Source organism: Talpa occidentalis, unplaced genomic scaffold, assembly GCF_014898055.3.
Source record: "Talpa occidentalis isolate TD23 unplaced genomic scaffold, MPIMG_talOcc4v2.1 talOcc4.8, whole genome shotgun sequence".
Lineage (NCBI taxonomy): Eukaryota > Metazoa > Chordata > Mammalia > Eulipotyphla > Talpidae > Talpa > Talpa occidentalis.
The window spans coordinates 92,958,667-92,986,254 of record NW_023605194.1 but is presented as its reverse complement, the minus strand read 5'-3'; the positions used below and the strand labels follow the sequence as shown (position 1 = coordinate 92,986,254).

Genomic DNA, 27,588 nt, shown 5'->3' with positions numbered 1-27,588 from the left:
AATGCACATTATAAATTATTTACTAAGCATATTGGTTACTCAGTAAAAATTTGCTGAATGAATCTTCCCTCAGAATAAATTTATTTCTTAGGGGACTTAAATGATACAAAATAATGACTTAGTGTTTGTAACAAAATTTTGTCAATTTTATTAAAAGCAGATTCCATTTCTTCACATAGTTAAGTTTCTTTTTTAAAGCCTTTTTATATTTCATAAAAGTAAGTTGGCTCAGTGAAATATCACTGATAAAGACATGTACAGAGTTAGCACCACCGACTATAAAGGCAGAGAGCCACAGCCTTTCCAACATGCACAATCTCCCTTTACACATACACACATATATTTACAGCTAATAAATAACATTTAAAGCCCAAACTACACATAGGTAGTCTTTAGTGCCATGAACTAATTTGAAAATCTTTTCTTAAATTTGTGCACCGTGATCGAAACCCAAATCCAGAAAATTAATCAATTAGGAATAAAGGGGGATGCCGACAACAAATCACATATCATTTTATTTTTTAGAGAGAATGCATTCCAAGCCTGCTGATATTGATGACAACATTTGTTCCACATTGCACAGGCACAACCATATTTCTCAGACAAAGAGCTGAGTTTCTGGCAATTCCAGAACATTTTCTACTCAGATATGTTCTAATATTTCTCTTCATTGTTTACCTTTGAAGCCAGGCTAAATAATAAATGTACATGTGGACCTGATATGTGAGTGTGTGTTCAGATACCCACACATGTTCACAGCTCAGGTGCTCAGCAATGCTCTCTAAGATATTTGACTTCTTTATCATTTTATACTAATATATAGAAAAGCATTCTGAAAATGAGATCTAGTTTATATAAATAATTGCTCACTTTTTACTAGTTGTTAAAAACAACTCTTGGCATTTCATGTAACACAATAGAGGATTCTTCAGATCCCCACAATAGTTTATAAGTACTATTTCTTAATATAGCCCAGTAACTTTTCCATATTTTTATATAGTAAAAATGGTATTTGTCGAAAATTTATAGGTATTTGCATGATGTAAAATTTGACCTTGAATACAAATTTTCTTATCAAAACCATGGAAGAAAGACACTTGCTCAAAGTCACTGAAGAATAGGTGATAAACCAGAAAGTGACAATAACTATTGGGTTGTAAATGATTTGAAATCAATGAATATAATTTTGAAAATCTCATAATAAAATTATGATATCATTTCTATTCCTTATAGTTAAAAATTAAGTCCGCTGAGGATTTATAGGCTCTTTTAAAACATCTACCCAGAGAATAAAAAATATAATCTTCCAACAAAGCAAGCATTAAACAATAAACAATAAAGCCTATTAACAATCTGAATTTTATCTCCTTTAATTTGTAACTTAGTTATGATGTAACTGTTAACAGGGAGTGTTTTACTTAAGGTTCCATTCTTTATCAACTCCATTCTCCCATTCTCTCTCCATGCCACAAGGTCTTAACCCAATGGCAAAAGAGAACCATTCCAAGAAATAGTCAGGTGTTTTGATTAGCATGTGAATGAGTATGGTTCATGGCACAAAACATAATTTTCTACATTTAGAGTTGGAGAAAATCTTGAGTCAGGAAAATGCAGAAATTCCAATTGAATTATGAGGTTCTAATCAATTTTGGGGTATAGCTAAGCACAGTTCATAAAGAAGCTTTCTTATTTTATCATGAGCCCATGAATTCTTATTTCTTTCTCAAAGGACAAAATGCAGTGTTTTTTCATATCTACAGTCTTTCAATGTTGGAAGATTTGTATTATTTAAGCCACCAATATTCCTCAAATTGAATTAACCACTGTTTAGTATTTGAGACTGTCTCCTAAAATAACTAGCACAGATATAGCTGGGGTTAATACTCAGGAAAATCCACCTTTAACCATCCAAAGCACTGGACATCTTTAGTAAAAGTTACTTCATTCTTCACAGAATTCATGTGCTCTTCTCTTTATATATTTGCCCACTTTCTGAGGAAAAAAAAAACAGGAAAAAGGATAATTTATTATATGCTTGGTATTTTACAAGTCTCTATCTCTGGTAGGAATGAAAGACACTAATATCTACTTATCCATGTGCCAATGAGTATCATTTTCAGAGAACTGAGCCAAATGATTGCAAAATTTAGGAAGATTTTATTTCTAAAACTTGTCAAATGCAATGTCTATATCTTTTCTTTCCTTGTGATATGAGATTCCTTAGGAGTTATCAAAAAGTGAGAGCAAGAGAATCTTTTATTTGATTAATGACAGAAAAAAACTGCAGTTATTAGTCTGTTTTATAATTACCTCCTATATAAAATTCAATGATTCAATGCATTAAAAAAGCTGATGAAATACCTGTTGTAATTTGTAATCATGAGGAATGTATCTTTAAATTTTCCTAAACAGATCCTTGCAACTTATATAAATATGACCAGAAATATTTTCTAAATGCTAAAGTTATTTCATAAATATTTGAGTTTCAGTTTTTACGTTCATGTATAGGCTTAAAGTTGTGAAAGATTTTAGGAGAACATATGTGTCTATGTATGAAACAGCATGTAGGAATTCCTTCCTAAAAGTGATGCAAATGTGAAATTACCTTACATTTGTGATAAGGAAAAAACAAAACAGTAACATCAATACCAGTAACTGTTCTCCATCCAAGTTTACCTTGAATGCTTTTACATTAATTTTTTTAATTTAAATGTCCTCATCTTGTCATTCAAAGTATATATGCCATAATTCCATTTTTGTAAAAAATGAAAAATATAAACAACTAAACATATTTTTGCCTATTTTTTTTAATCTATCCACAGTGAACATGGGTAAATTATATTATAAAATAGAAATTGAAAGTAAGAGATACTCCACATAGTACAGCATTTAATATACTTCTGTACTTTTATTCTGTACTTTTGTGTGTGTGTGTGTGTGTGTGTGTGTATGTATATATATATGACTGGGAGAAGACAAGTGAAAAATCAAAGGATGGTCTCATGACCAAACCTTCCCATCATTTCTTGTATTACTGGCTTTTATGTCATGATCTATGCTTGCCCTTCTTTATATATGTAACCCATTGGCACTTGACAATAACCAAGAGAATGGCTAGAGCAAGAGAATGACGTATTATGGGAGTTCATGATAGGGAAAATCACATGCTTAGTCTGTACTTAGGAATGACTCTCTGGAAAGATTCAGCTGGCAGCTGCCATGTGGATTAGCTTTAAATGTCAGGTGGGAGAGAGCCAGGGAGTTGTTTTGTGATGGAAAGAGAACTGTCCCCTATGCTCTAACTTCACTAGTTCATCTTTGGCAGTGTTGAGATTCATGTCTACAGGCTGCCCCTTTGGCTCTCTGCCTGGAGTCTGCTGGCATTTGGAGAAATGAGGACTACATGGTGTTTCGCTCCCCTGGAGACATCCTGAGAAGAAATGCATCCACAATGATTACCGCTAACTTATGCTACAACCTCTGAACATAGAATTTGTAAAGGGAGAAGGGGTGTATAATACAGATAAAAAGGAAGTGAATATATATGGTAATTTAAGGAGTAAAAAAAAAAAATCTAAAAATTGCACCTGAATGTGGGTAGAGCTGGCAGAAAGAGCAAAAACAGAGGAAGTACTACCAAAAGCAAATGGATCAGTGAAGGTTGAACCTTCAGGACAACCTGGAGGTTTTGGTCACAAAAATCAGTGCAGATCTTTATGGAGTGAAGAGCAACTTATTAAGTAGAAACTTGGAATGTAAGCTCAGGAGACCAAAAGAGTTTAGCCCATGGTGCTTACCAGCCAGATTTTTTATTCAGAGACTTGTCATGGCATTTCACAAATACCACAGATGCCTTTCCTTTCTGCAGATAGGACACTTTCTCCCTGGAACAGAAGATCACCCTGGGGAAGAAAATGAAAGTGCCATATGGAACAATGAGAACTACTGTTCAAAAATGTTTGTTCAGTCAGGACTATTTAAAACCTACCTGATCATTCTATTTAACTAGTTGATATTAATTATTAACTGTTGACAGGACATCCTGGTTAGCAATACATCTGAATCAGAAGTTTATTTGAGAGTATAACCCATAATCCAGCAATAAATCTAGTTAATCAATCTAGACAAGATACACTTAAAACTGGAATTGTCATAAAATCACAGCCACAAAGTCTTGGCTTTTACAAAGAAATGAAACAAGATCAACTTATCAGCTTTACCACCCTTAGACTGTGAGTTCAGGAATCCAACTGACTCTGCAAGAGAAACAAATGCCCTACACAGTTTTTATATCATCCATATTCTCCTTTTCTTTTTCTGTTTTTTTCCATATCAAAGAAAATTACCAAAATAAATAATGGATTAATCATAATTTAAGGAGTCATTTTTATTAATGAAATGACATATGATAGTCTGCAATATCCCTATACATTTATTTTGAAGTTTAAATCTTAAGTGGCTTTCTATGAAATTTTATAGTTATATGTTGGGTTAGGGTTGGGGAGATAGGATGAGATTCTCTGGGAAGGATAACCTCACATGTCTAAAAGAGGTTAGCTTTAATCTTTCAATGTCAAAGTGGATCTCTGATGCTATTTCCATAACTTCTTTGTGTTCACACAAAATAGTACTAAATTGGAAGCTGACTTCTAATTTCAGCTATCACTTAATAATTGACCAACTCAAGACTTAGTTTTCCTTCCAATAAATGCCTAAATACTATTACTTTTCTAGCATGATAATGAAAGAAAATTCCTAAAATATTATAGGTTAATTATGTCATATATGTTTTAAAGACAAAGCTTAACATGGGACATTCAGGATAGACCACATGCTGGATCAAAAAACAAGTGTCAATAAATTCATGACGCGTGAAATCATATCAAGTATCATAATGGTATCAAAGGACAAATAAACCTCAAAAAGAAAGCAGGAAAAATCCTTAGTATATGGATGCTGACTATAAACACTACTGAATGACCATTAGGTAAGAAAGAAAATCAGGAAGAAATTTTTAAAAATACCTCGAGATGAATGAAAATGAAAGACACAACCAATTAGAAGAACAAAAGCAGTACTAAGAGGGAGATATAAAGCAATATAGGCCAACATCAGGTAACAAGAAAGAGCTCACATAATCAGCCTTAACTCCTACCTTAAGGCATTAGAAAAAGAACAAATAAAACCAAAAGGTGGTAGAAGGAAGGAAATAATAACAATTTGGAAAAATAAACAGAAATAAAAAGAGAGTCTAAAGAATCAGTGCAACCAAAAGTTGTTTTGTTTTGCTTTTGTAAAAATAAACAGAATAGGTAAACTTTTAACTAGACTCACTAAGAATAAAAAGGGAGAAAACGCCAATAAATAGAATCAGAAATGAAAGAAAGTTACAACAAACATTCCAGAACTTTAGAGCATGTGAAATTCCTATAAACATCTATATGTTAACAAATTGACAAAGTGGACAAATACTTCGAAATCGATAGATAGCCCCCTAAAACTGAATCAGGAAGAGACAGAAAACCTGAACAAATCAATCACGAGCAAGGAAATGGAAACAGTAATCAAAGTCTCCCAAAATACAAAAGCCCATGTGCATATGGTTTCACTAGAGACTTCTACTACACTTTCAAAGGTGAGCTAATACTTTCTCAAACTCTTACAAAAAAATTGAGAAAGAAGGAATGCTTCTGAACACATTCTATCAAAACCTGACAAAAAGATCACAAAAAGAAAATTACAAGCCATTTCTTTGATGAACACAGATGAAAATATTCTCAACAAAATCTTAATAAACCAAGTTAAACAATACATCAAGAGGATCAAATATCACAACCAAGTGGGATTTATTCTAGATACACAGGGATGGTCTTCCATCTGAAAATCAATCAATGTAAATTACCACATCAACAAAAGGGAAGATAAAAATCATGTGATTATATCAACAGATGTAGGGAAAGCATTTAAGATTCAACATCTGTGATTAAAAAAAAAGCTCAAAAAACCGAGGCTAAAGGGAACATACCTCAACACACTGAAGGCAATTTATGACAATCCCATGACCAACATCATACTCAATGGTGAGAAATTTATTTTATTTTATTTTTTTTAATAGAGGCATTTTTTTTTTATTTTTTTGTTTGTTTGTTTGTTTGTTTATACATGCACTGGGTACAGTCAGAAGCGTGGGAGGGTGAGAGAATTCACCATAGCCAGAGCGGGGAACAGAACAGGCATAAGGACCGAAGTACACTGCTGAGGGGAGCAGCGGGCGGCTGGAGAGGTCTGCGTGCCATGTGGGACCCTCCTCTGGTGGCCGGGGAGCAGCCGGGGATCGAACTGGCGCCACAGAGACTGCGGGCAGCTTCGCAACCCAGCGCTCAACCGCTGCGCCACCGGGGAGGCCCAATGGTGAGAAATTTAAAGCTTTTCCTTTAAGATCTGGAACAAGACAGGGATTTTTTTTTTTTTTTTAAGATTGATTTATTCATTTACACAAGAACCGGGGTACAGGCCAGATGCTCAGGAGGGTGAGCGGATTCACCAGAGTCAGAGAGGGGAACAGAACAGGCAGACTGACTAAATACACTGCCATGGGGAGCAGCGGGTGCGACAGGAGAGGTCTGCCATGCCATGTGGGACCCTCACCGGCCGGGATGGAACCAGTGCCGCAGAGGCTGCGGACAACTTCACAGCGCTGTGCTCAACAGCCTGCGCCACCAGGGGAGGCCCAAGGCAGGGATGTTTTAACCACTACTATACAATATAGTATTGGAAGTCCCAGCTAGAGGACTGGCAACAGAAGATATAAAAAGGAACCTAAGTTGGGAAAGATTTTAAAACACTCACTATTTGGAGATGATACATAGACAACCTTAAAGACTCCACTAAAAAAAATAAATAAATAAATACAGTAAAGTGACAGGTTATAAAATCAATTGACAAAAATCTTTTTTTTTCTACATGCAAATAACAAATTAGAGGAGAATGAATCAAGAAAACAATCATATTCATAATGGCAACAGAATTAAATACCTAGGAGTAAACTTAACAAAGGAATTAAAGGACCTGTACAATGAAAACCATAAGATATTAAATTAAAGACAAATGGAAAAATATTCCCTCAAGGATTGGAAAATTGTTAAAATGGCCATCTTGCACAAAGTAATATGCAGATTCAATATACAATCCCAATCAAGGTTTCAGTGACATTCTACAAAGAAATAGAACAGACATTCTGAAATTCATATGGAGTCCAAACGACCCCAAATAGCCAAAACAATCCTGACAAAGCAAGAGGCAAGAGTGGCAACATCACTTTCCCAGACTCCAAACTATACATATTATGATACTGAAACAAAAACAGATACATAGACCAATGAACAGAATTGAGAGTCCAGAAATAAATCACCCATCTATGGACAGTTAATCCATGACAAAGGAGCCAAGAGAAAACAAGGAACACAATCAAAATATGAGCAGAAGAACTAAATAGACATGTTGCCGAAGAAAATATACAGATGGCCAGCAGGCATATTTAAAAATGCTCTACATCCCTTGTCACCATGGAAATGTAAATCAAAACCACAAGATACCATCTCCTTTGAGAAAGATCAGTATCAAAAACACCAGAAACAACAAATGCTAGTCAGGATGTGGAGAAAAAGGAACCCTCATACACTGTCGGTGGGGATGTCGACTAGTCCCACTGGTATAGATGAAGGCATGGTGGTTTCTCAAAATATTAAATATAGATCTACCATATGATTCAGCAATTTCAATCCTAGCTATCTACCCAAAGAATGCAAAAACACTAATTAAAAGGACATAATGATCCCTTATGAGTACTGCACTCTAATTTACAATAGTCAAGTTATTTAAACAATCTAAATACCCCAGGATAGAGTTATGGATTGAAGGTATGATCACATGCCTTTGAATCCCATACAGTTTTGTAACTCAATATCAATGAAAGGAAGAAAGGAAAGACCTTACTAAAGTTTCATCTGAATGTTGAAGGCTCCAGAAATACTATTAGGGTGACTCTAAAATGAACGAAGAAAAATGCATTTAATTACTTTTTTTGAGTTTCTCCTGCTTTGACTCTGATCTTCTCAATGGCAAAGCCAGGGGTGCTCCACCAGTCTGACCAGCTGAAATATGAATCACTCTCCCATTTGAGTTTCATCATTAACAGTTCTCCAATATCTATTTCTGTGTAAATCAGGAAAGAATATGTCTTATTTGTGGAAACTTCAGGCCTGAATAAAAAAAAAGATAACATTTAATTAGTTCTTGAAATAAGGGTTTTTTTCCCCTTTTTTCTTTTTGTTTTTCTTTCTTTTTTTTTCTTTCTTTTTTCTTTCTCCCACAATAGATAGCTTTATTATTTGGGGGATATTTAAAAAATGCAAAATAAAATTCCAACAAAATACTGAAGAAGGGTACCAATGGTATCTATCTAGTATCTTTTTTTTTTTTTTAAAGATTTATTCATTTATACAAGCACTGGGTAGAGTCCGAAGCGGGGGACAGTGAGAGAATTCATCAGAGCCAGAGCAGGGAGCAGAACAGGCAGACTGAGGAAGTATACTGCTGAGAGGAACAGCGGGCATGGCAGGAGAGGTCTGCATGCCATGTGGGACCCTTGCCAGTGGCCAGGGATTGAACCAGGGCTGCAGAGGCTGCGGGCAGCTTCACAGAATGGCGCTCAACCACTGCGCCACCAGGTAGGCCCGGTATCTAGTATCTTTTAAGATATCTATACTCTTTAATTTATTCCAACTTGTAACAATATGAACTAATACAATTTTTAAAAGAAAAATATTCATAGGCAATAATTCAGACATTTTCATTTGCATGCATTATATTTCAATTTGTATTTAATATACAAACATATATTTAGTTTGTTGTAGTCATAATGTACACACAATTCTCTTTGTTCACTGGATTTTTAAAATATGGAATCCTTCAGGAATCTGGATGTGATCCTTTCCCAGGAGCCGTGTTAATCTTCTCTGTATTGCTCTAATTCTAATATATATGCTGCTGAAGTGAGCACTATTCACTTCATATTTTGCCTTCTACTTTTACCATGTTTTGCCTAGTTTTCTATAACTACAGCTTTAGAGGTCATATGATTTAAGTGAACTACAATTCAGTTATCCATTGTCTCAATGCTGGATACCGACTGTGTCATGTGCCAATGCAATGACCATCACTTGCGTATAGCTTTTTAAAATTTTTCTACTGATTATTTATTTTTGTAGGTATCCCCTTCCTCCTCTGCTCCTCAGATCAATGGTGACAGCAGGCAGCAATGCCCCCAATGAACCCAGACACTAGGAGTAATGTCATGTGGCTACTCACAGGGTAAAATGAATGTTCTCACTCTCAGCCACGGTGCCAAACAGAGAGATTGTGAAGGCCTGGTTAGTCTGTGTATCAGTCTCAGTCCCAGAAAAATGTATTTTCACTTGGTAATGGAAGACTGTAGGGGTGAAAGTAGAACAAGTGCTGATAAATCTCTATGGAAACAACACAGCCCTCAAACAAGCTGGAATTCAGAACACAGACCTCATCTCACTAGTGACCAAACACACAAGTATCGATGTGGCTTGGAAGTATTTTTTCAAGTCTATACAGGGTTTGTTACTATAAAATTCAGACCTTGAATTCTACTCTTTCAGAAACATAGGGTTTTCTTGTGGATAGGAAAAATGCAAATGTATCTGAACTAGTAGTCCTAGAAAGGAGTCATCTTTGATGGACTACTAGGGAGATCAAAGCAAGACACCAAAACACACACGATTCCTTCTTCATGGGCTCTACCCTTCCTTGGCTCTCTTGTTCCTTAGCATCTGCAGCAAGCATATCTGGCACTTGTTACATGGGTATGCCTGATCTCCGACTCTATTTGTAATCTCCTTCAAATCAGAGGGTCATGTTCATTCCCTACATTCCCCAACTACCTAGAACAGAGTAGGTATGTAGTAGACTCACAATAAAACTTATGTCACTGACTCATCAGTGAGGCTGTAAGGACTGTCTTGCAAAGTCAGTTTCTGAAGTGTCCTGTTTTATTTTTTTGATTTCACAATCCATTTTTATTTATTATTTTTAAATTTGATATATTTTTCCATCATTTTTCCTGTTTTAAGACCACCTCTGGAAGCAGGTACCTGAACTTCTACATCCCTCCCCTTCTTTACCCCACCCAACCAAAAATCCAGGTAGATGGGATGGGAGAAAGGTTACAGGGGTAGGAAAGGCAGCAAGCTTAAGACACAATAAAAAAAAAAACAGAGTTTGGGGGAAATAGACACAGCAAATAAAAGGGTAAAGAGAAGCACAGTTTGGGGTTAAACAGAACCCTTCAGTCAGTACCACAAACAAGAGTGGGATTAGATGAGACTGCAGAAGTGCCCCAGAGCACACTGAGGGCACAGAGTGGCACCACAAGGGAGACTGGGAATGAGTGAGCCCCACCTGGGTCTTCAGAAGACTATAGTCTCCTCTGTACAAAACACACATTTCCTGGTTCTGAAGAACCAGGGAAACTAAGGGTTCGCTCATTGTCTAAAATATTTCCTTGAATTATAGGTGTTCCAAATCTCTGGGACACTGAATGTACATCTACAGATACTAGCAAATCTCCCCCTAAGTGGGTGCCTCTATCAGAAGTAATTTACCTTGGCAAATTGTTCTTTAATACCATCCCATCCCTGGGAATTCCACCTGCAGTCCAAATGAACCAGCCTTTCTGATATTAGTTCCCACTGCCAGATTTATCTGAATATTTCTTCTCATCTCCTTGATTATTTTAGGTCTTGTTCTAAACAGATACCAAATTTGAAATCAACTCTCCCAGGAATAGCCACACTTTAAAATGCAAATGATTCTTGCCTTCACTTAAAGAAAAGTTTAAGAATTGGCAAACTTTTTGTCATGGACAGGAAAGTAAATATTTTAGACTTTGTGGATCATACAATTCTGTTCCAACTATTGAACTCTCTGTTTTAGACAATACAGAAATGACTGCAGGTGGCCCTGTTCTAAGAAAACTTTATTTGCAAAAGCAGGTGGTGGAATGAATTTGGCTGAAGGGTCATAGTTTGCTGACCCTGGTTGATGGCTTCAAATTTACTCCAAGCTTGGTGCTGATAGTCTGGTTCATGTGAAAGGTCAAAATTACAGAAGAGGGTGGCAAGCAGGACCACTGCAGAGAACAGTGTGAGCTGTGCGCTATGTCTTACTGACAATAAGAATTAAGAACTTCTGTAAGATGGATCAGTGCAGTTCCCTCTCTACCAACAGAAACCCAGGTGAGGGCTTGTTGTTTAGTAACATTCATTTCATTATCTCTGTTGCAAGAGACAGAAATATTAGATGTGACACAATCTGATTTAAAAAATAGGACTAACTGATTTTCCTCATTTCCAATAGTCTCCACTTACCTTTGTAGGGCATCTGAGAACGAGTCTTAAGGTACATTTTGCTGCTTCTTTTGGCTCTGACTTTATTGATCTCATAGCCCAAGTTGTTGCAACGGTTTTTTCTGCAGCTCAGGCACAGCCCTTTCTCAAAGGCTTCCTTGGAATTGCACCTGTAGGCCTTACTGGGATTTTCTTCATTCAACAGAGAGTCGATAAAGAGGTGGATGGAACGTTCGTGAGAGCACTTCACAAGCTGGTCCACATCTGAGGAATCAGAGAGATAAGAACATTCCAACTCATGTAAGTCTATAATGAATAATCATCTTAGTTTAACTATGGTGTTAGAATAAAATGACCTCATGATCTAGCCCTATTAATCCTTGAATATAGATCCAAGATAACTGCTCACCTACATTTAAGAGTGTCAAAAGTGCAAATTTAGAGTGTACTTTTGACTTTTCTTTGGTCTTCAATATGTTTATGAAGCTATAACAAGAGGCATCCAAGGTAAAGGCTGATTTCTTTCAATTTATTGCATCCTTCTCTTATATTGAAAGCATCGAATACTTGTAGATACTCCTAGAAATGTACTACTAGAAACCACATGGTAAAAGGTATCATTGTTAAAGGAACAGTATTTTATTACAGTTACTATGTCTAAATGAGGGTTGTGATGTTTACATTAAATGAATCATAGAGATAGCCAGTAATCTCATAAGAATACATCTATTGGTCCTCCCTGCTGGCATAAGGAGTTAAGTCTCAGCACTCTGAAGCTATCAGCAGCCACTGCAGCATGAGTTCCCTGGCCAGGGAGCTACCCACATGGCACAGGAGACCTCTCCTGTCTCGTATTTCAATAGATCTGCTTGTTCTGCTCCCAGTCTGTCTCTGGTGAATCCTCTCACCACCCCCGACCCCTCTGGCCTATACCCCAGCTCTTGTATGCATAAATAAATAAAATGAATCTTTAAAAAAAAGGAATGCATCTATTATGATAAAGTTTTATGACAAGTGAAAATGATTACATTTCTCTTTAAGTTCCATAACATGTTCACAAAAAACCTGACTATACTGAATACAGGTAGGTCCCATTGTCTACAAAGTATACAGAGGTCCCTTAAATCATAATTTTACCACAACTAACATTATTAAAGATTGTTAAATCATATTTCTTTAAAGTTTTAGAGGATTTATTATTGGAGAATGGTGATTTGTTTTTGATGTTCATGTCTCTTTAAAAGGCTAACAAGGAAATTTGAACTAAGTAACACCTCCTTTACTTTCAGTAAGATTCAAAATCATTCTCCTGGCTTTGCAACTAAAAGTAAAATAATTAAAATAAGTAAAATAAAATAAAATAATAGTTTATGTTGTTCTTACCAGGGGTAGTAGAGTTTTGTTTAAATTTCACCTTTTCTTTTTTTTATTATTGCAAGTAGTTAATTTAGTCTATAATACAGTACATAAAAGATAAACTGTCTGATCGCAGGAAAGGATTAGATTCTTAGGTGACCATGTTGAATATGACAGACTTCTTCAGAAACATATCTTGGCTAATATGTATATTTAAACTGTGTTCTTGTGGAGAATAGGTAGGACACTGGATTTGTAAGAATTAACAAAATTTACATTCAATTAACTTCTAAATCATATATACCTCCAAGACCTTTCTCTGCAATCACACGAATAGCTTCACCAATGTTACATCCTGGTTGGAAAGTCCCTCCATTAGGATAAATGTCAACATGCCCCACTGGTTTCTGGATTCCAATGCTCCTTCCAGGTGATCCTCTAGTGAATGTGTGTAAGACATCTACAAAATCTGCATCATCAGGAGAAAGACGACTTGGAGCCTCCGCATACTCAAAGTTAGGTCCAGCTGGATCTAAGCCTAAATGAAACAAAAAGAAAAAGGTCTCATAGATTTTTCAATCTCCATTAGTTTTATTCTTCACAAGTATCACTTAGCATTGCATTTCTCACTATTTGAATGTAACTGGAAGCCACAGAGATTCTTATTAGTTCTTAGCCTGTAACAATTGAATCTTTAAATTACTAAGTGTCACAAAAGTAGGTTTAGTGATCCTTCTAAAATGAAATTTTAGTTGAAAAATGAAATTTTAGTCATTAAACTAGGACCATATAGCAATTTTTCACTCAAGATGACTTGACTTCCCATTGTAAATTATTTCTGAACTTGGTGAGAAGACCTTTAAACAGTGGGAGATTTCTTTTCTTCTCCTCTTGGTAGATGCCAAACCATCTAATTTACACTGCCAAGATGACTCTTGTTTTTCCCAAATGGTCTCTGTATTGGTCCTTTTTCTTGTTTCCAGGCACTGATGTAAGAAGTATTGTATGCATTACACTAATACAGCACGAAAAAGAAGTATGGGAGGAGCAGGTTTCTCAGAGATACTATTGGCTCTATTTCTGTTTTACTGCTCGTAGCTAGTAAGCCCATGGGAGCAAAAACCTTATATTTATCTTACTCTAGAAAGAGTCCTCTGTGAGATAATCAGGTGACTGGACATACCCAAAAGATCTACACGAATATAGGTATTGACAAACAGTCTGATTCTCTTTCAGAGCGATGAACATCTCAATTCTTTTGTGATAAGACAAATGACTGGGCCTATTGGTGGTGCAGGAAGTTGAGCACAGTGCTGTGAAGCTGTCTGCAGCCTCTGCAGCATGGTTTTGATCCCAGCCGGCCGGGGAGATACCCACATGGCGCAGCAGACCTCTCCTGTCACACCCGCTGCTCCCCTCAGCAGTGTGTTTAGTCAGTCTGCCTGTTCTGTTCCCCGTTCCCCGCTCTGTCTCTGGTGAATCCTCTCACCCTCCCACACATCTGGCCTATACCCTGGTTCTTGTACACATGAGTAAATAATTTTTTTTAATTTTTTTATTATTTTTAAATTTTATATATTTTTTACATCATTTTTCATTTTTGCAAAATATGTGCATTTTCATCTTGGTTATAGTCCCCATACAATTCCCACCCCACCTTGTTTTGATCCTACTCCCTCCTCCCTCTCCTGTAGAGTGTCTCTGATTTATAGTTGCTTGTTGATTTTGATTTTTGCTTTATTATAATTAGTCTTTATGAATAAATGAATCTTTTTTTATAAAGATTTATTTAGGGCCTACCCGGTGGCGCAGTGGTTGAGCACTGGGTTGTGAAGTTGCCCGCAGCCTCTGCAGTGCCGGTTCAATCCCCGGCCACTGGTGAGGGTCCCACATGGCGCACAGACCTCTCCTGCCGCCCGCTGCTCCCCTCAGCAGTGTATTTCGTCAGTCTGCCTGTTCTGTTCCCCGCTCTGGTTCTGGTGAATTCTCTCACCCTCCCGCACTTCTGACTGTACCCAGTGCTTGTATAAATAAATACATCTTTTTCAAAAATATTTATTTTATTTATAAAATAAATAAATAAATAAATAAAGCTCAACCGCTGCACCACCAGGGGAGGCCCTAAATAAATCTTTTTTTTAAAAAAAGACAAATGACCATTTGCTTACCTGTAATTCTGTTAACTTTCTTTTTGGTCAAACTTCCTGCAATGCCAGCAGCATGGGCTCCAAGACTGTATCCCAAGAGATGGACATTGTCCAGAGGATAGTTAAATTCCTCCTTTGGAAGAGAAAAAGGAAAAAGGGTGCTTATAGTTCTTTGCCAAAGATGAAAACTAAAGGAAATAAAATGAATGCAAATATGCATACATTGTTTTCAAAATATAGGCAATACTGAAATCAATACTACTTATTTTAATTTTGTGTAACAAGAGAAATGTACTTTGATTTTTTCTCTTTCATAACTTTTTTTATTTATGCATAGAAGAACTGGAGTGCAGGCCAGAGGTGCAGTGGTTCAGAGGATTCACTGGAGATAGAGTGGGGAGCAGAACACGTGGATCTAGAAATACACTGCTGAGGGGAGCACCAGGCAAGACAGGAGAGGTCTTCTGCGCCATGTGGGTTAACTCCCTGGCTGGGGATGGAACTCAGGCCACGGTAGCTGGCAATAGCTTGATAGTGCTGAGACATTAACCCCTGTGCCACCAGGGAGGCCTCTAGAACATTTTTAAATTAAGTTTTCCATGTCTGAAATCATATCATATGTATTTATTCATGTACACATATATATGTGTATATGATACATCTCTATATAGATATATGTGTCTACTGAGATATAGTGATAAATATACACATATACATATTCATACATATATAACATAAATACATATAAATATATATTTCTACATAATACAATTTCATATGTGTAAAAAAGCTTTCTAATTCAAATATGTTGTTAAAGAAAAAATATCAACACGAGATTATATATGCCAGTTTATATAGAGCATATACAGAGATGCACAGATATACAAATACAAACATATTTGACTTTAAACTATTATTCCATATTCTAAATTCACTGTGTCACTTTACTCTAAGTTTATCCAAGCAACCTCTGTAATGAGAAAATATTACAGTGGGAAGAGACCGCAGGCACATATGATCCACCTCCTCATTCAAGAGATGAGAAGCCTGAGGCCCAAGAAGGAGATCTGAGTTTCCCTAGTTCACTCTCTTGACTAGCAAGAGTCAAGAACATTTATCCTTTAATAGTTAGTCCAATTAACATAGCTTACTCTTTTCCTCCGAGGATCTGGTTTAAATTATTTGGCCCTGCCGGAATACTAGCTTCCTTTCAACTCTAAGAGACCTTTCTAAGGTAGTTTCTAGAGGCTGACAAGTGGATAAAACTGACACCAAATTCAGAACACCTGACCTTCAGCAACTTCATATCTTTTTTTTTTTTTAAAGATTATTTATTTATACAAGCACTGGGTACAGTCAGAAGAAGCGTGGGAGGGTGAGAGAATTCACCAGAGCCAGAGTGGGGAGCAGAACAGGCAGACATATAGAGGACACTGCTGAGGGAAGCAGCAGGCAAGACAGGAGAGATCTGTACACCATGTGGAACACTTGCAGGTGGCCAGGGATCGAACCGGTGCTGCAGAGGCTGCAGGCAGCTTCGCAGCCCAGCGCTCAGATGCTGTGCCACCAGGGAGTCCCAATCTCATATCTTATAGATCTTCCTTTCCTAGCTCAACTCTCATTTCTCTCAACCCTCAACAAAAAATCTAGATCCTTAAACACACTAAGGAATAAGTACTATTAATACTTTTGTCAAAAGGATTGGTTTTCTAACAAGGGTCAAAGTCAAGATAAAACTTCCATGAGCTAATCAACTGGTTGGGAAGTATTTGGCTGAACATGACATCTCCCCTCTGTCCTGAAATAACAAACTTTTGCTTGTTCTGCCTACTTGACTCTTGGGGTCAGCGGATCTGTTCACTATGAAAATATCAAAAGACAGGGAAGGCAGGATTTTATAATTTTAATCATTCTATCATAATGTGCTTTCATCTAAAAAATGACTATGCTCATTCTGAAGGGTTGAATTGCTCCAGAAAATATCTGTATCTAAGTGAAAAGGAACAAAGACCACCAGTCATTTGCCCAGCTCTAGATGAGAGTTCTCTCTTGGACAGTTAAGAGCCCTTCCCCAGCCTCACCTCCATCCAGTTGATAAACCTTGCCACATCATTTCCCACCAGCTTGGTGTACCCTGCAGACACAGGGTAGTGCTGCTGAGCCCGGGACAGCCAATCCACCACAATGACGTTGGAGTCTGGTTCTCTCTTGTACAGGGCTGCCACAAGTTTTGGCACCCAACTCTCATACATTCCTGTTACCTGAAAAGAGTGGTAAACAAGACATTTCTTAAAATACCAATCTACAAACTTGTTATAGTTGTCAACCCAATACACCTACATTAAATTGAAAAATAAAAAAGTCCATAAGGAAGGCCTTTAATTGACACAAAAATTAAACACAAAGAGACTTGTGCTTGCTCCTTCTGAAGCCAAGTTGGCTATGCAAAAGATCTTGAATTTAGAAATGGCACACTGGGGCTTACCACACTTGTAATTTTATCTTTTTAATTTTTTTTCAAAAACTATATTATGATTCAGAAGTAATAGTGATAAAATATTCTGTATTCATCATATTCAGAGAAACATAATTTTATATTATACTCTGTATCCTTCCTTTAAATACTTCTGTTAATTGGTAAGAATTGAAATTGGTAAAAATAAGATCTTGATAGTAATCATTTTTGAAAATACATAATTCTATAGTTGATGCTGCATTTTAAAAGTATCTTAAAATAACAAAAATCAGTAATTATTAGAAAGAATACTTAAAACACATAATTGAGCATGATCTTTTAGCATGAGTTCTAGCACTTTATTTTATTTATTTATTTATTTATTTATTTATTTATTTATTTATTTATTTATTTATTTATTCATTTGTGGGACCCTCGCTGGTGGCCGGGGATCGAACTGGCGCTGCAGAGGCTGCAGGCAGCCTCGCAACCCAGCGCTCATCTGCTGCGCCACCAGGGGAGGCCCTTATTTTTTTATTTTTGTTCAAAAATTTTTTGGATTAGTATGTGCTTTAAGCCACTGATTGATTGTACTTTTATACTTCCTCAATTCTTTTAGTCCTGGTGCCACCTAAGGTTTGCTGTAAAATTTGAATAGTTTTATCCAATACTTTGTTTCCACTTGACAAACTATTCTTTATTATATTGGTGGACAGAAACAGAAATTTTGGAGTAGTAGAGTGGAATGAAACTTAGATTCAGAGAATAATTAATTTCTGTAAATTTTGTAGCAATAATTGTTAGTTCATCTGGATATATTTTATAATTGTAGTAAAACTTCAGTAATTCATAATATCAAACAGAAAGATCAATCTGAATGGGATAAAACTTTGTACCAGAATAACAGACTATTTGAAAAGAAATTTAATTTAATTACTTTCAGTTAGACTTACGAATTTCCTAACAATTATTTGAGGGCATATCAATGTTAATACATTTGATGTGCTAATGGCAAAAAAATATTTTTAAGCATATTGTAAGAGAAAGTAAGTTTGCTTAGCAATTTCTCAATACATAAGAAAATGATCAGCTTCAGCTTAGAGTTTTTTCATAATTCTCTCAAATTTCTTAACTTTCAGAGTGAAAGTTAATGAGTTTTAATAGTTGCATTTCCCATATTGGTCTTGTTTGGAATTATGCATACTGCCAGCTATAATTCTTGGCTTCTTGTCATTGAAGGCCCCCATATTCAAAAACAAAAGAGCTATGAGGTTGCTAAGTCAACTCTGTTTATGTTGAGTTTTGAGTCATGCTTTTAGAGAGGAGACGTTGAACATCTTCACAAAGATGCACACTGTAAAATAATTTAAACACATTAAAACCTGCAGATTATAAAATCCCATACCATCTTGCTATGGCAACAATCGGATTTAAATTCTCAAATTCACCCACCCCTAATATATCCTCAGAGAAGATCATATTGTAGTCAGTAAAGGTTACCCAATTTGTGTACTCAGTGGACAACAAGATCCTGAAATCCATGTTTAAGCTGGCTTTTGGGGGAGATCTGCAAAACCTATATTCTTAGAGTAATTCAATAAAAAGGAAGTTGAATTCCCTCACTAAGGGAATTGGAACTTTCATCTTAAGTGGTATTTCTTTCAGATTTATTTCCATCTTTATCTATTTTCTAAACCAAAACTATCAAAACATGAGCTCTCACTTCACTCCTGACACTAACAAACTCTTCAGGACATTGCTGTGTTCTGTGGTGGGAAAAAGCAAGACTGTGACTTAGGAGTTGTTTCTTCTAGTCCCAGCTTTCCACTAATTGCTTCTAGGAACATAGGCACTGCTTTAACCTTACTAGGTCACCAAGTAAACAAAAGATTCAGATGATCTTGAAGTTACCCTTCACCTTGTAAATTACTTCTTGTGACCATTCTGGTCCCCAACCTACTACTTGCAGTGTTAAAATGTCAGCTCTTTAACTATTTCAAACACAAACAGAAAACAAAGAAGAAAAGGTACAAAGGTGAAGTAGCTCATTAGGAACTTATTTAAATATCTTTGCACATGTCTTGGTGAGACTGCTTCAAGTCTGAGTGCATCCTGGGTCTTTGAGGGAACCAGCTATAACCCCCACCTAGCCCAAAACGCTGAGAAATTAGTCCTGTGTGGTTTGTTCTCTCTTTGAGGTTGGGGACTGGCCACTTTCACAGATGCCTTCCAAGGGAGGATGATACAATTCCTTCAGAATGCAAACATAATCACTCCCTTTTCCTGCCTAGCGTGAGGTCCTCATGCATCACAATGAGAACCCTGTACATCAGATACTGGCCCATGAAGCCCAAGCAGATGGCCCAGCTCTAGGACAGTGGTGTCTAAAGCTGCTTCCCTAGAATGCACACTATATGCTAAGCATTCTTCTGCCTTACTCATGACAAAACTGAAAACACTCTTCACTTCCTTTTATCTTATACCCTTGAGTCACTGAGCAGCTTATCTCAGATAAGGCAGGAAAACGTTTGCTCTAAACCCCTACTATAAGGTTTTTTTTAATCTATTTTTTTAATATTTTATTTTATATAATTCTTACATCATTTTTCATTTTTGCACAATGTATGTTATGCATTTTAATTTTGGTTATATTCCCCATATAATTGCACCCCCTCTTATTTTGACTCTAATCCTTCCTCTCCCTGACACCACCCCCCCACCCCCGCCGTAGTGTGTCTCTAGTTTATTGTTGCTTGTCGATTTTGATTTTTACTTTGTATTAATTAGTCTTTCCTGGTCCCTTATTTAGGTTTTCTAAATTCCTGCTATGAGTGAGACCATCCAGTATTTTTCTTTTTCTTTCTGGCTTATTTCGCTGAGCATGATCCCTTCTAGCTCCATTCATGTTGCTGCAAACTGCATGAGTTTATCTTTTGTGATTGCTGAGTAATATTCTGTTGTGTATATGTACCACATCTTCTTGATCCAGTCATTTAGTTTTGGTGTTTTTCTGTACTATCCATGTTTCTAAGTTAGGCAGACTGTCAAAGGTCAAGGGACCCAGCTTACTCTTCCAGGGACTGATACCTCTATTAGCTGCGTAACAACTAAGCAATTTTTGTTTTTCAATTCAATTCAAAATACTGCTGTACTTTAAACATGGTGGAAAATCAAAAAATTCACCTACTTTAGCTCTGAAGAGGTATTATCTTCTGAGGTTATCTTTGGAGGTTTCTTAAATCAGTACCAACTTTTAAAACCTTTGATTCTCAGACCCACAGCTGAACTGAAGTCCACTTTACTACCTGCACCAGGTGGTTCAGCTGAGCCAGCAAAGGAGCTCATGGCATGAGCTGTGGTCGGTGGTCCGTCTGGCCTGGCTGTATCAGCTATTGCTCAGACCGGCCAGCTCCGTGTGATGAAACAGCCTCAGGCAGCTGGGACTCTGAGCTTAGGCACAAACTACCAGGGCACTGTGAGGCATACAAGTGGGCTTGGTGGGCAGTGGATACATGATGGAAACCAGCACTATAGACAGATATTATATCCTCTTAGTTTAAAAAAGAAACATGTTTTTCAAAATTTCCTAAAGTATAAAATCCTCTCAAAGATAATAAGATGGTGATGCCTGAAATAATGCATTTATCCCTGCCATATAAATGCTTATTAAACTTTTTAAAGTATTAAAAGCCAAGTTTTATACACAATTAAAATATCTTCAAAACCAACAGATTACTTTTTTCATTTAAATCTCTCAAGCTATAAGGTTTATGTTAAGAATGTGAATATTTAATTTTTTATTAGATGCAACTATAAGATAGTAAATTTACAGTTAACTCTAGATGTATTTTATTAAACTCCTGTGAATTGATAGTAGTTACATCATTTCCATAAAAGTTGTGTGAATTGTCCAATACTATAAATAACAAAGCCACTTAAATTATGTGGCAAAGGAAATTAGGACTGGGTATATAGCAATGATTTGCTAATTCATCTCATTAGATTGAAGTATCTATTACCATATTCACAAACTCTGACATAATGGAAAAATAATATCTCTAATCATCCATTATCTTTAAGTCCTTTTTTTAATGAACAGTGAAATCTGCTCACTAGGGATTGAAAATTGAAAAAGCAAAACAAGTAAAATAGTTAAGCAAGAACTGTAACATGTAAAGTTACTACCTGGCGTATTTGGAGAAAACAACTTCATATACTTTAAAAGTAATTTTGACCATAGATTTCACTTTTTCTAATCATCTTGCCTGGCTGTTCCCTCGGTAGCCCTCTTTTATTTCTAGAAAAACTCAGTAAAAGCTTACAGTTAGAAAATGTTGAAGGGGTGTTTAGTTCAACTTCTTTGCTTTACAAATCAGTAAACTGAGGCTCAGAGGTGTGACTTGATCCACATCACAGATAGAGAATGACAAAGTCAGAACCAGAACCAACATCTCCTCACTCTACTGCAGGCCTCTCCTCACTCTTAGAGGCTGTCTTCCTTAGGAAAGGATCTTTGAAATCAGGCTTGTGCCAGGATTTCATCGGCTCCCTGCAGTGGTAACCTATATTCTCCTCTGTAGTTGAACAGAGCCTTGTTTTCCCACCTCACAGGAATAGCTGACTCAAAGGCACCAACCCAGCATAGTGATGGAAGGAAGGCTGGCACTGTCTCAGGAGCTACTCGTGAACCTGTTATGTTAACATTCCACAGTCTCACCCAGACCTATCATTGCCTCTAGTCAAGCTTAAAGCAAAGCCATAAGAAAGCAGGGAATAGTACAGGATGGGAGACCCATCATGGGTTCCCAGCCATCTGTTTCTTCCTAAAGAGTCTCTTACTGTCCAGCCATGGATCACCACAAAGGTTTTGCTGCTGTGGTTGAAGTGGCAATTAGCCACCGATTCTGTCACTCCAGGAATAAGGTGGCAGGTGTCCTCAGCTGTATCTTCAGGAGTCCGTAGAGCAAATTTACTTTCAATGTCCATAAAATCTCTTCCTCCTGTAATTCCGAGAAGGAAAGAAAGTTGGACAGAAGGTTAATTGGGTAGTTGTTTGTTTAATTTGCTAAAATGATATGTTTCAGCTTCAGAAGCAACAACTACCAAAGCCACTTTTATCTCTATTTTTTTTTAAGTGAATGTGGATTTCAAGAGAATGACTGATCCTCTATTGGTGATCAAAGTTGACAGAAATGACCTTAAGTCACCATGAGTTCAGAAATATTTGGTCTTTCTGTGTGTGTGTGTGTGTGTCTTTCATGCACACCATTTTAAGTAAGTACGCTGCTATTCGGGAATTCCTTAGCTAATTCAGTCTTCTCCCAAGATATGACTTTACATGTTGGCAATGGTTATGCTCCTAATAGCGAGGGAGTAAGGACCGGAGCCCTTTTCTCCTATTCCAGTTCAAAACTCATTCTCCTAGAAAACACTGGCTCATGGCCAGTAGCTCCACTTACTTCACATGTTTTAAATTTCTGATTACATCAAAGGAATCTTTTCCCACAATAGTGTACACTAAGACTTGTTTCAGGGAAGGTTCTTTCCTTTTCAGTAGCATAAATTGTAGATATATTAGTAGCAAGAAAAGTTGGAAGCATGAGAAAGCTTTTATATGGAATTGTTCCCAGCCCCACGGCAAAATATACCAGTTCAAAATATTTTAAAAATTATTTAACGTACTGTTCAAAAATACCATTTTTATGTATAAACCATGATTTTTTCCCCTCAAATATTTCTCATATGTGTCTTTACAATCTTCCACACAAAGTCAAAAATTAAAAACTACTGCAAAGCTGGTTTCAGAAAGAATTCACTTTGGTTCCTCATAGTTTATCTCAGCATGAGTAAGGAGAAAAAGAAAAGTTTAGCCTTTCTTTTGACTCTCTAGATAATAAATACAATTGTTGATAAATCTTCACAGGGTGTCTGTAGACAGACAGTACATGTGCTATCATGGTGAACACTTGGATTAAATTGTATTGCAAATAAAATGAGACTTTTAAGAAGCAAAGCCAGATCAGAAGGAAGTTACATTCAGTAACATTGTTTAATTTCTTGTAAAGTAAAAAATAAGACAAACCTATCCATTCACTATAAGAAGATAATAACTTATAGATTTTAGATTTAAATTTTCAAAACTTTCAAGAGATAAATAACTGAGGTTATGTAGAGATACTTATAAATCTTTGATCTAAACATACTCTCTTTTCACAATGCAAAATTTGAAACTGTAACTTCAAAGCTATAAAGTCATAAATATTCTTAACACCTCATCAGTCTTTCCTTCTCTCTGGTGTTATGTTAGCAATGCTCATATCACAGGTGCTTGCAAGCCCTCAAGGATGTCTCTGCAGCCTAAAGATGAATGTGTTGTTCAACCCTCTACCAGTGCGTACTAAGCTAACTGAAGTCACAGACAGACAGGAGAAAGTTGGACCCTAACTATGTAGTCAGTATGCTTAGATGTGCCATTGTACTTTGGGATTGCTCCTGGCTCGCCAATGAACTGATCTGACTTGTTACTTAAGAAATTACTGCTTTGTTAAAAAAAAAAAAAAGGAATTATTGCTTTCCCTGCATGTAAATATTAGTGACTCTGCACTTACACACTTTTCCTTCAAAGGGAAGAAGGGCCTTTTATGAGGCCCCTCTAGAAATGAAAGCTACATTACAATATTTAAAAAAAAACTAGGTATACTCTTCATAAGGACCTCTATCCTAAATATTGTTTACCCATCAGTGCCGCCATGACAACCTGGTCCTATCAAACATGTCATTATCACTAAGGAGAAATATTCGGGTACCAGGCAAATAAAAACCTAATGTATTTGCTGACATAAATTCCCAAACAGATAGCTAAAAAACTAAGTGTATAAATAAAGACAAGGGATTTATCTGCATGTGGATGATAACTCAACAGAAATTAGACTGAGAAGCCAATACACTTTAAAGGTTAATTTATCAAGTACATTATTGTTGATGGAAAGAAGCATTGAGCATCCTAGGAATGATATTCCAAATATAGTTCACAGTTATTAGATAAATATGATTAAAATTTATATGGAGACACAAACTACAAGAGTCCCATCATGTTGTAATTCTCTTTGAAGTTTCTACATTCTCTTTGTCTTTCACACACACACACACACACACACACACACACCCCACTCCAAAAGGACTTCATCAGTAATCCAGGTCCTCTCTGAGACAGAAGGTCATAGTTACTGACTCCGTTAGTTTCTATGGAATGCCAAAACACAAGTTGAATTGGTAAATGGTCAATTTGGTGAGGGGAAAAATATCATTTATTTGTCTTACTGACCCTATTGATCTTTTCAGATTTTCTAATCTAATAATTTATGTGACAAACAGATTTAGTTTCCATTTTAATAGCAAAAAATAAATAAAAATAGAGCAATAAATTGTATAGTCCAATTTTCTCTGCCTCAAATGAAGCAATAATTGGCGGCTGAGCCAAAAATACATGACTGAAAGAAAATGAAAATTTTCCATTCTAACTCTTCCCTAGTGTGTGACGCCATCTTTCAATACAGCTGTTAACCAATCACTCCCTTGCTGAGCTCTGCTCCATTCCAAAGGGCATCTGCTGTTTTCTGTCATCACCCATCATGTGGAACTCAAATGTAAGACTGGAAAATCCCTAAAACCAGTCAAATAGACCTGACCACACGCTTGTCTCCTAGGTCAGGTATCATAGTGGAGCCACATCAAGATTGTGGCAGCTCCAAGAACAAAGTGCCTGAGGGCACTGCCTCCTAACCTCACACTCTTCCTGGAAAGAAATTGAGAATGAATAAGAATTGTCAGAGCTCAGAGTAGGTGCTGCTTATAGTTCCCTCACACCTGTACTTTTCTGCTTGGAAATTCTGCCTAGATGAACTCAATTAGGAATAAAAACAAGGTGAAAAGTTGCTGTGTTGGCGGAGGTATAATATGAAGGAGGGTGGTACAATAAGGGTGAAGGATGAGAGGGATTAATTTCAAGTCTACTTAAAAATTACTCCTCTCTCTAGGGCCTCCCCGGTGGCGCAGCGGTTGAGCGCTGGGTTGCGAAGCTGCCCGCTGCCTCTGCAGCGCCGGTTCGATCCCCGGCTGCTCCCCGGCCACCGGAGGAGGGTCCCACATGGCGCGCAGACCTCTCCTGCCGCCCGCTGCTCCCCTCAGCAGTGTACTTTGGTCCTTCTGCCTGCTCTGCTCCCCGCTCTGGCTCTGGTGAATTCTCTCACCCTCCCGCGCTTCTGACTGTACCCAGTGCTTGTATAAATAAATAAAATAAATCTTTAAAAAAAAAAAAAAAAAAAAAAAAAAAAAAAATTACTCCTCTCTTAATACATTTACAGCCAGAAAAACTTGTGTTGGTCCAATTTACTTTATTCCTCACTTTTGTGTCCATGAAATAATAAAAGAATAAGAATTCAAGGGGCCTAACAGAACTTGGTTTGGTCCAAACTCTCGATTTTAGGAGTCGAGGAATCTAAATCAGAGAGGTCCAAGATACTCGGGGTCAGGAACTTCTACAGGACGGAGGCAAAAATTTAAACTGGACAACATAGATTTGCGTGTTTTATGCCAAAAAATGACATTATTCTATGACATACGTTTTGAAATCATAATTTCAATTTTGTTCCAACCATCTTTTTGGACGGTGTAAAACACTATCGAGGGCCACTCCTTAAGTTTAGGATGGAAACTCTGGTATTCTCAAACTGATACGACAAAAAAAGAAACTTGTCTTTTTATCTAATTCAGCTATGGCGGAACCTGCTTTTTTTTTTTTTTTTAACCTAACAAAAATGATCTTCTACAATTCAGTGGCAAAATATGCCTTCCTGCCCGCCACTCCCAACTTCAGGCAGCAAAGCCTTGGGAAACTCAGCCCCTGCGGCCCCTGCTGCCACACATAAGCGCCAAGGCCCTATTTGCAGCCCCACCTAGAGAAGGCAGAGAAAATGCTGCTTCGATTTCTGACTTGCTTTAATTGCTTTTTCAGTGCTATAGTCTATCAGTGGAACCAAGATTCAAGTTGCGGAGGCTGCCTCTCTTGCAGGCAGGTCTCCGGCCGGGCGCTCATCTTTCCTGCAATAAAGAAATTCTCCCAGTCCGGAAGCCCTAACCCCTAACCCCGCGAGCCGCCTGCGCCCGGAGTGCAACCCCCAGTCTCCACGCCCCTGCCGACGCCCTCTGCACCCCAGTTCTGCAGCCCCAGGCGCGGGGACTCCCCGCTCCGTAGTGGGGCTGGGCTGGCGGAGTCTGCTCGCCAGAGGACCCGAAGGGGAGCGAAGAGCAAACCCGGCAACACCAAATCAGCAATCAGCACCCCCCCCCCCAACCCCGCCCGAGTCTGCTTATCTCTGAGTCTCGTTTCCCGGGGAATCAACCTTTTGCAGGGTTTTCGGGACCCTGGGACAGAGTGAAGCAGGAGGGCTTCCCCGGCGCCCTCAAGTCTGCGAGACTCCGCGCCACGCATCCCCGCGCGCTACCCGCCCTGGACGCGGAGGCAGTGCCCACGCTCTTCAGGTGCCGTCCCCGGCCCGGGGTCCACTTCTCCAGAAGGGGCCACGGTCTGCCCGCGGCCTCCCCGGCGCGCCCGAGCCCAGGCCGCGGCCGAGCAGGGTCACAATGGCCCGCGTGCCTTTCATTCCAGAACCCCTAAAGCGGGAAGGTTACTCCCGCCGAGTCCTGCCTTCCCCCCTCTCTCTCCCGCCCCCGCCGCTCCCGCGGCCCCCCAGCCCTGCCCTGCCCCGCGGAGAGCCGCGCCCGGGCCACGGCGCGGGGACCTGCGAGCGCGCGGGCAGCGCCCGGGAGTCCCCCGGGCACCCGCAGCCCCTCGCCGCTTCCTCCTGCCCATTCTCCGAACGCGGGCACGTGCCCCAGGGCCGGGTCTGCAGGTGGAGGGGGCTTTGCACCCACAACTTACTGTCGGCGGTCAGACTCGGGAACCACACGCACAGAAGTGCCAGGAGCAGCGCTTTGCGCTCCATCCCGGGCGCGTCCCTCGGCAGGAGTCGCCGGCACCGGGGCTGCACCAGCCTGCGGAGGGAGCAGGCTGAAGGACTGGGGAGCAGGGGGCAAAGCGGCCCTGGAAAGAGGCGGGCGGGCGACTCTAAGGGGCAAGTTTCCTCGGAGGAGGTGGAGGAATCGAATGGAGTCTGATAGCGTCCACCCCACCACC

General features: G+C 38.3%; 1 protein-coding gene and 1 non-coding gene across 2 annotated transcripts; both read right to left on the bottom strand.

Moving 5' to 3' along the window:
- Positions 1-113: 113 nt before the first annotated feature.
- On the bottom strand, positions 114-27,588 carry LPL (lipoprotein lipase). Its single transcript, XM_037496230.2, has 10 exons — positions 27,334-27,588; positions 22,233-22,393; positions 17,020-17,199; positions 14,960-15,071; positions 13,096-13,329; positions 11,457-11,699; positions 9,370-9,490; positions 8,079-8,261; positions 3,798-3,902; positions 114-1,992 (listed from the first exon to the last, which is right to left on the bottom strand). Coding segments are annotated over exons 1-10 (1,404 nt in total). The 5' UTR covers positions 27,398-27,588; the 3' UTR covers positions 114-1,991.
- Positions 8,955-9,061, bottom strand: LOC119234937 (U6 spliceosomal RNA). Its single transcript, XR_005122714.1, has one exon. It is a non-coding gene; the product is annotated as a U6 spliceosomal RNA (small nuclear RNA).

What these genes read in the sequence shown, in the direction of transcription:
- LPL (XM_037496230.2), bottom strand. Translation starts at nt 27,397, where the DNA reads ATGGAGCGCAAAGCGCTGCTCCTGGCACTTCTGTGCGTGTGGTTCCCG. An exon ending in TGGTGATCCATGGCTGGACA is followed by an intron (nt 17,200 to 22,232) that starts GTAAGAGACTCT and finishes CACTCTTTTCAG; the next exon opens with GTAACAGGAATGTATGAGAG. An exon ending in GCAGGAGAAACTCAAAAAAA is followed by an intron (nt 3,903 to 8,078) that starts GTAATTAAATGC and finishes TTTCTTCCCCAG; the next exon opens with GGTGATCTTCTGTTCCAGGG.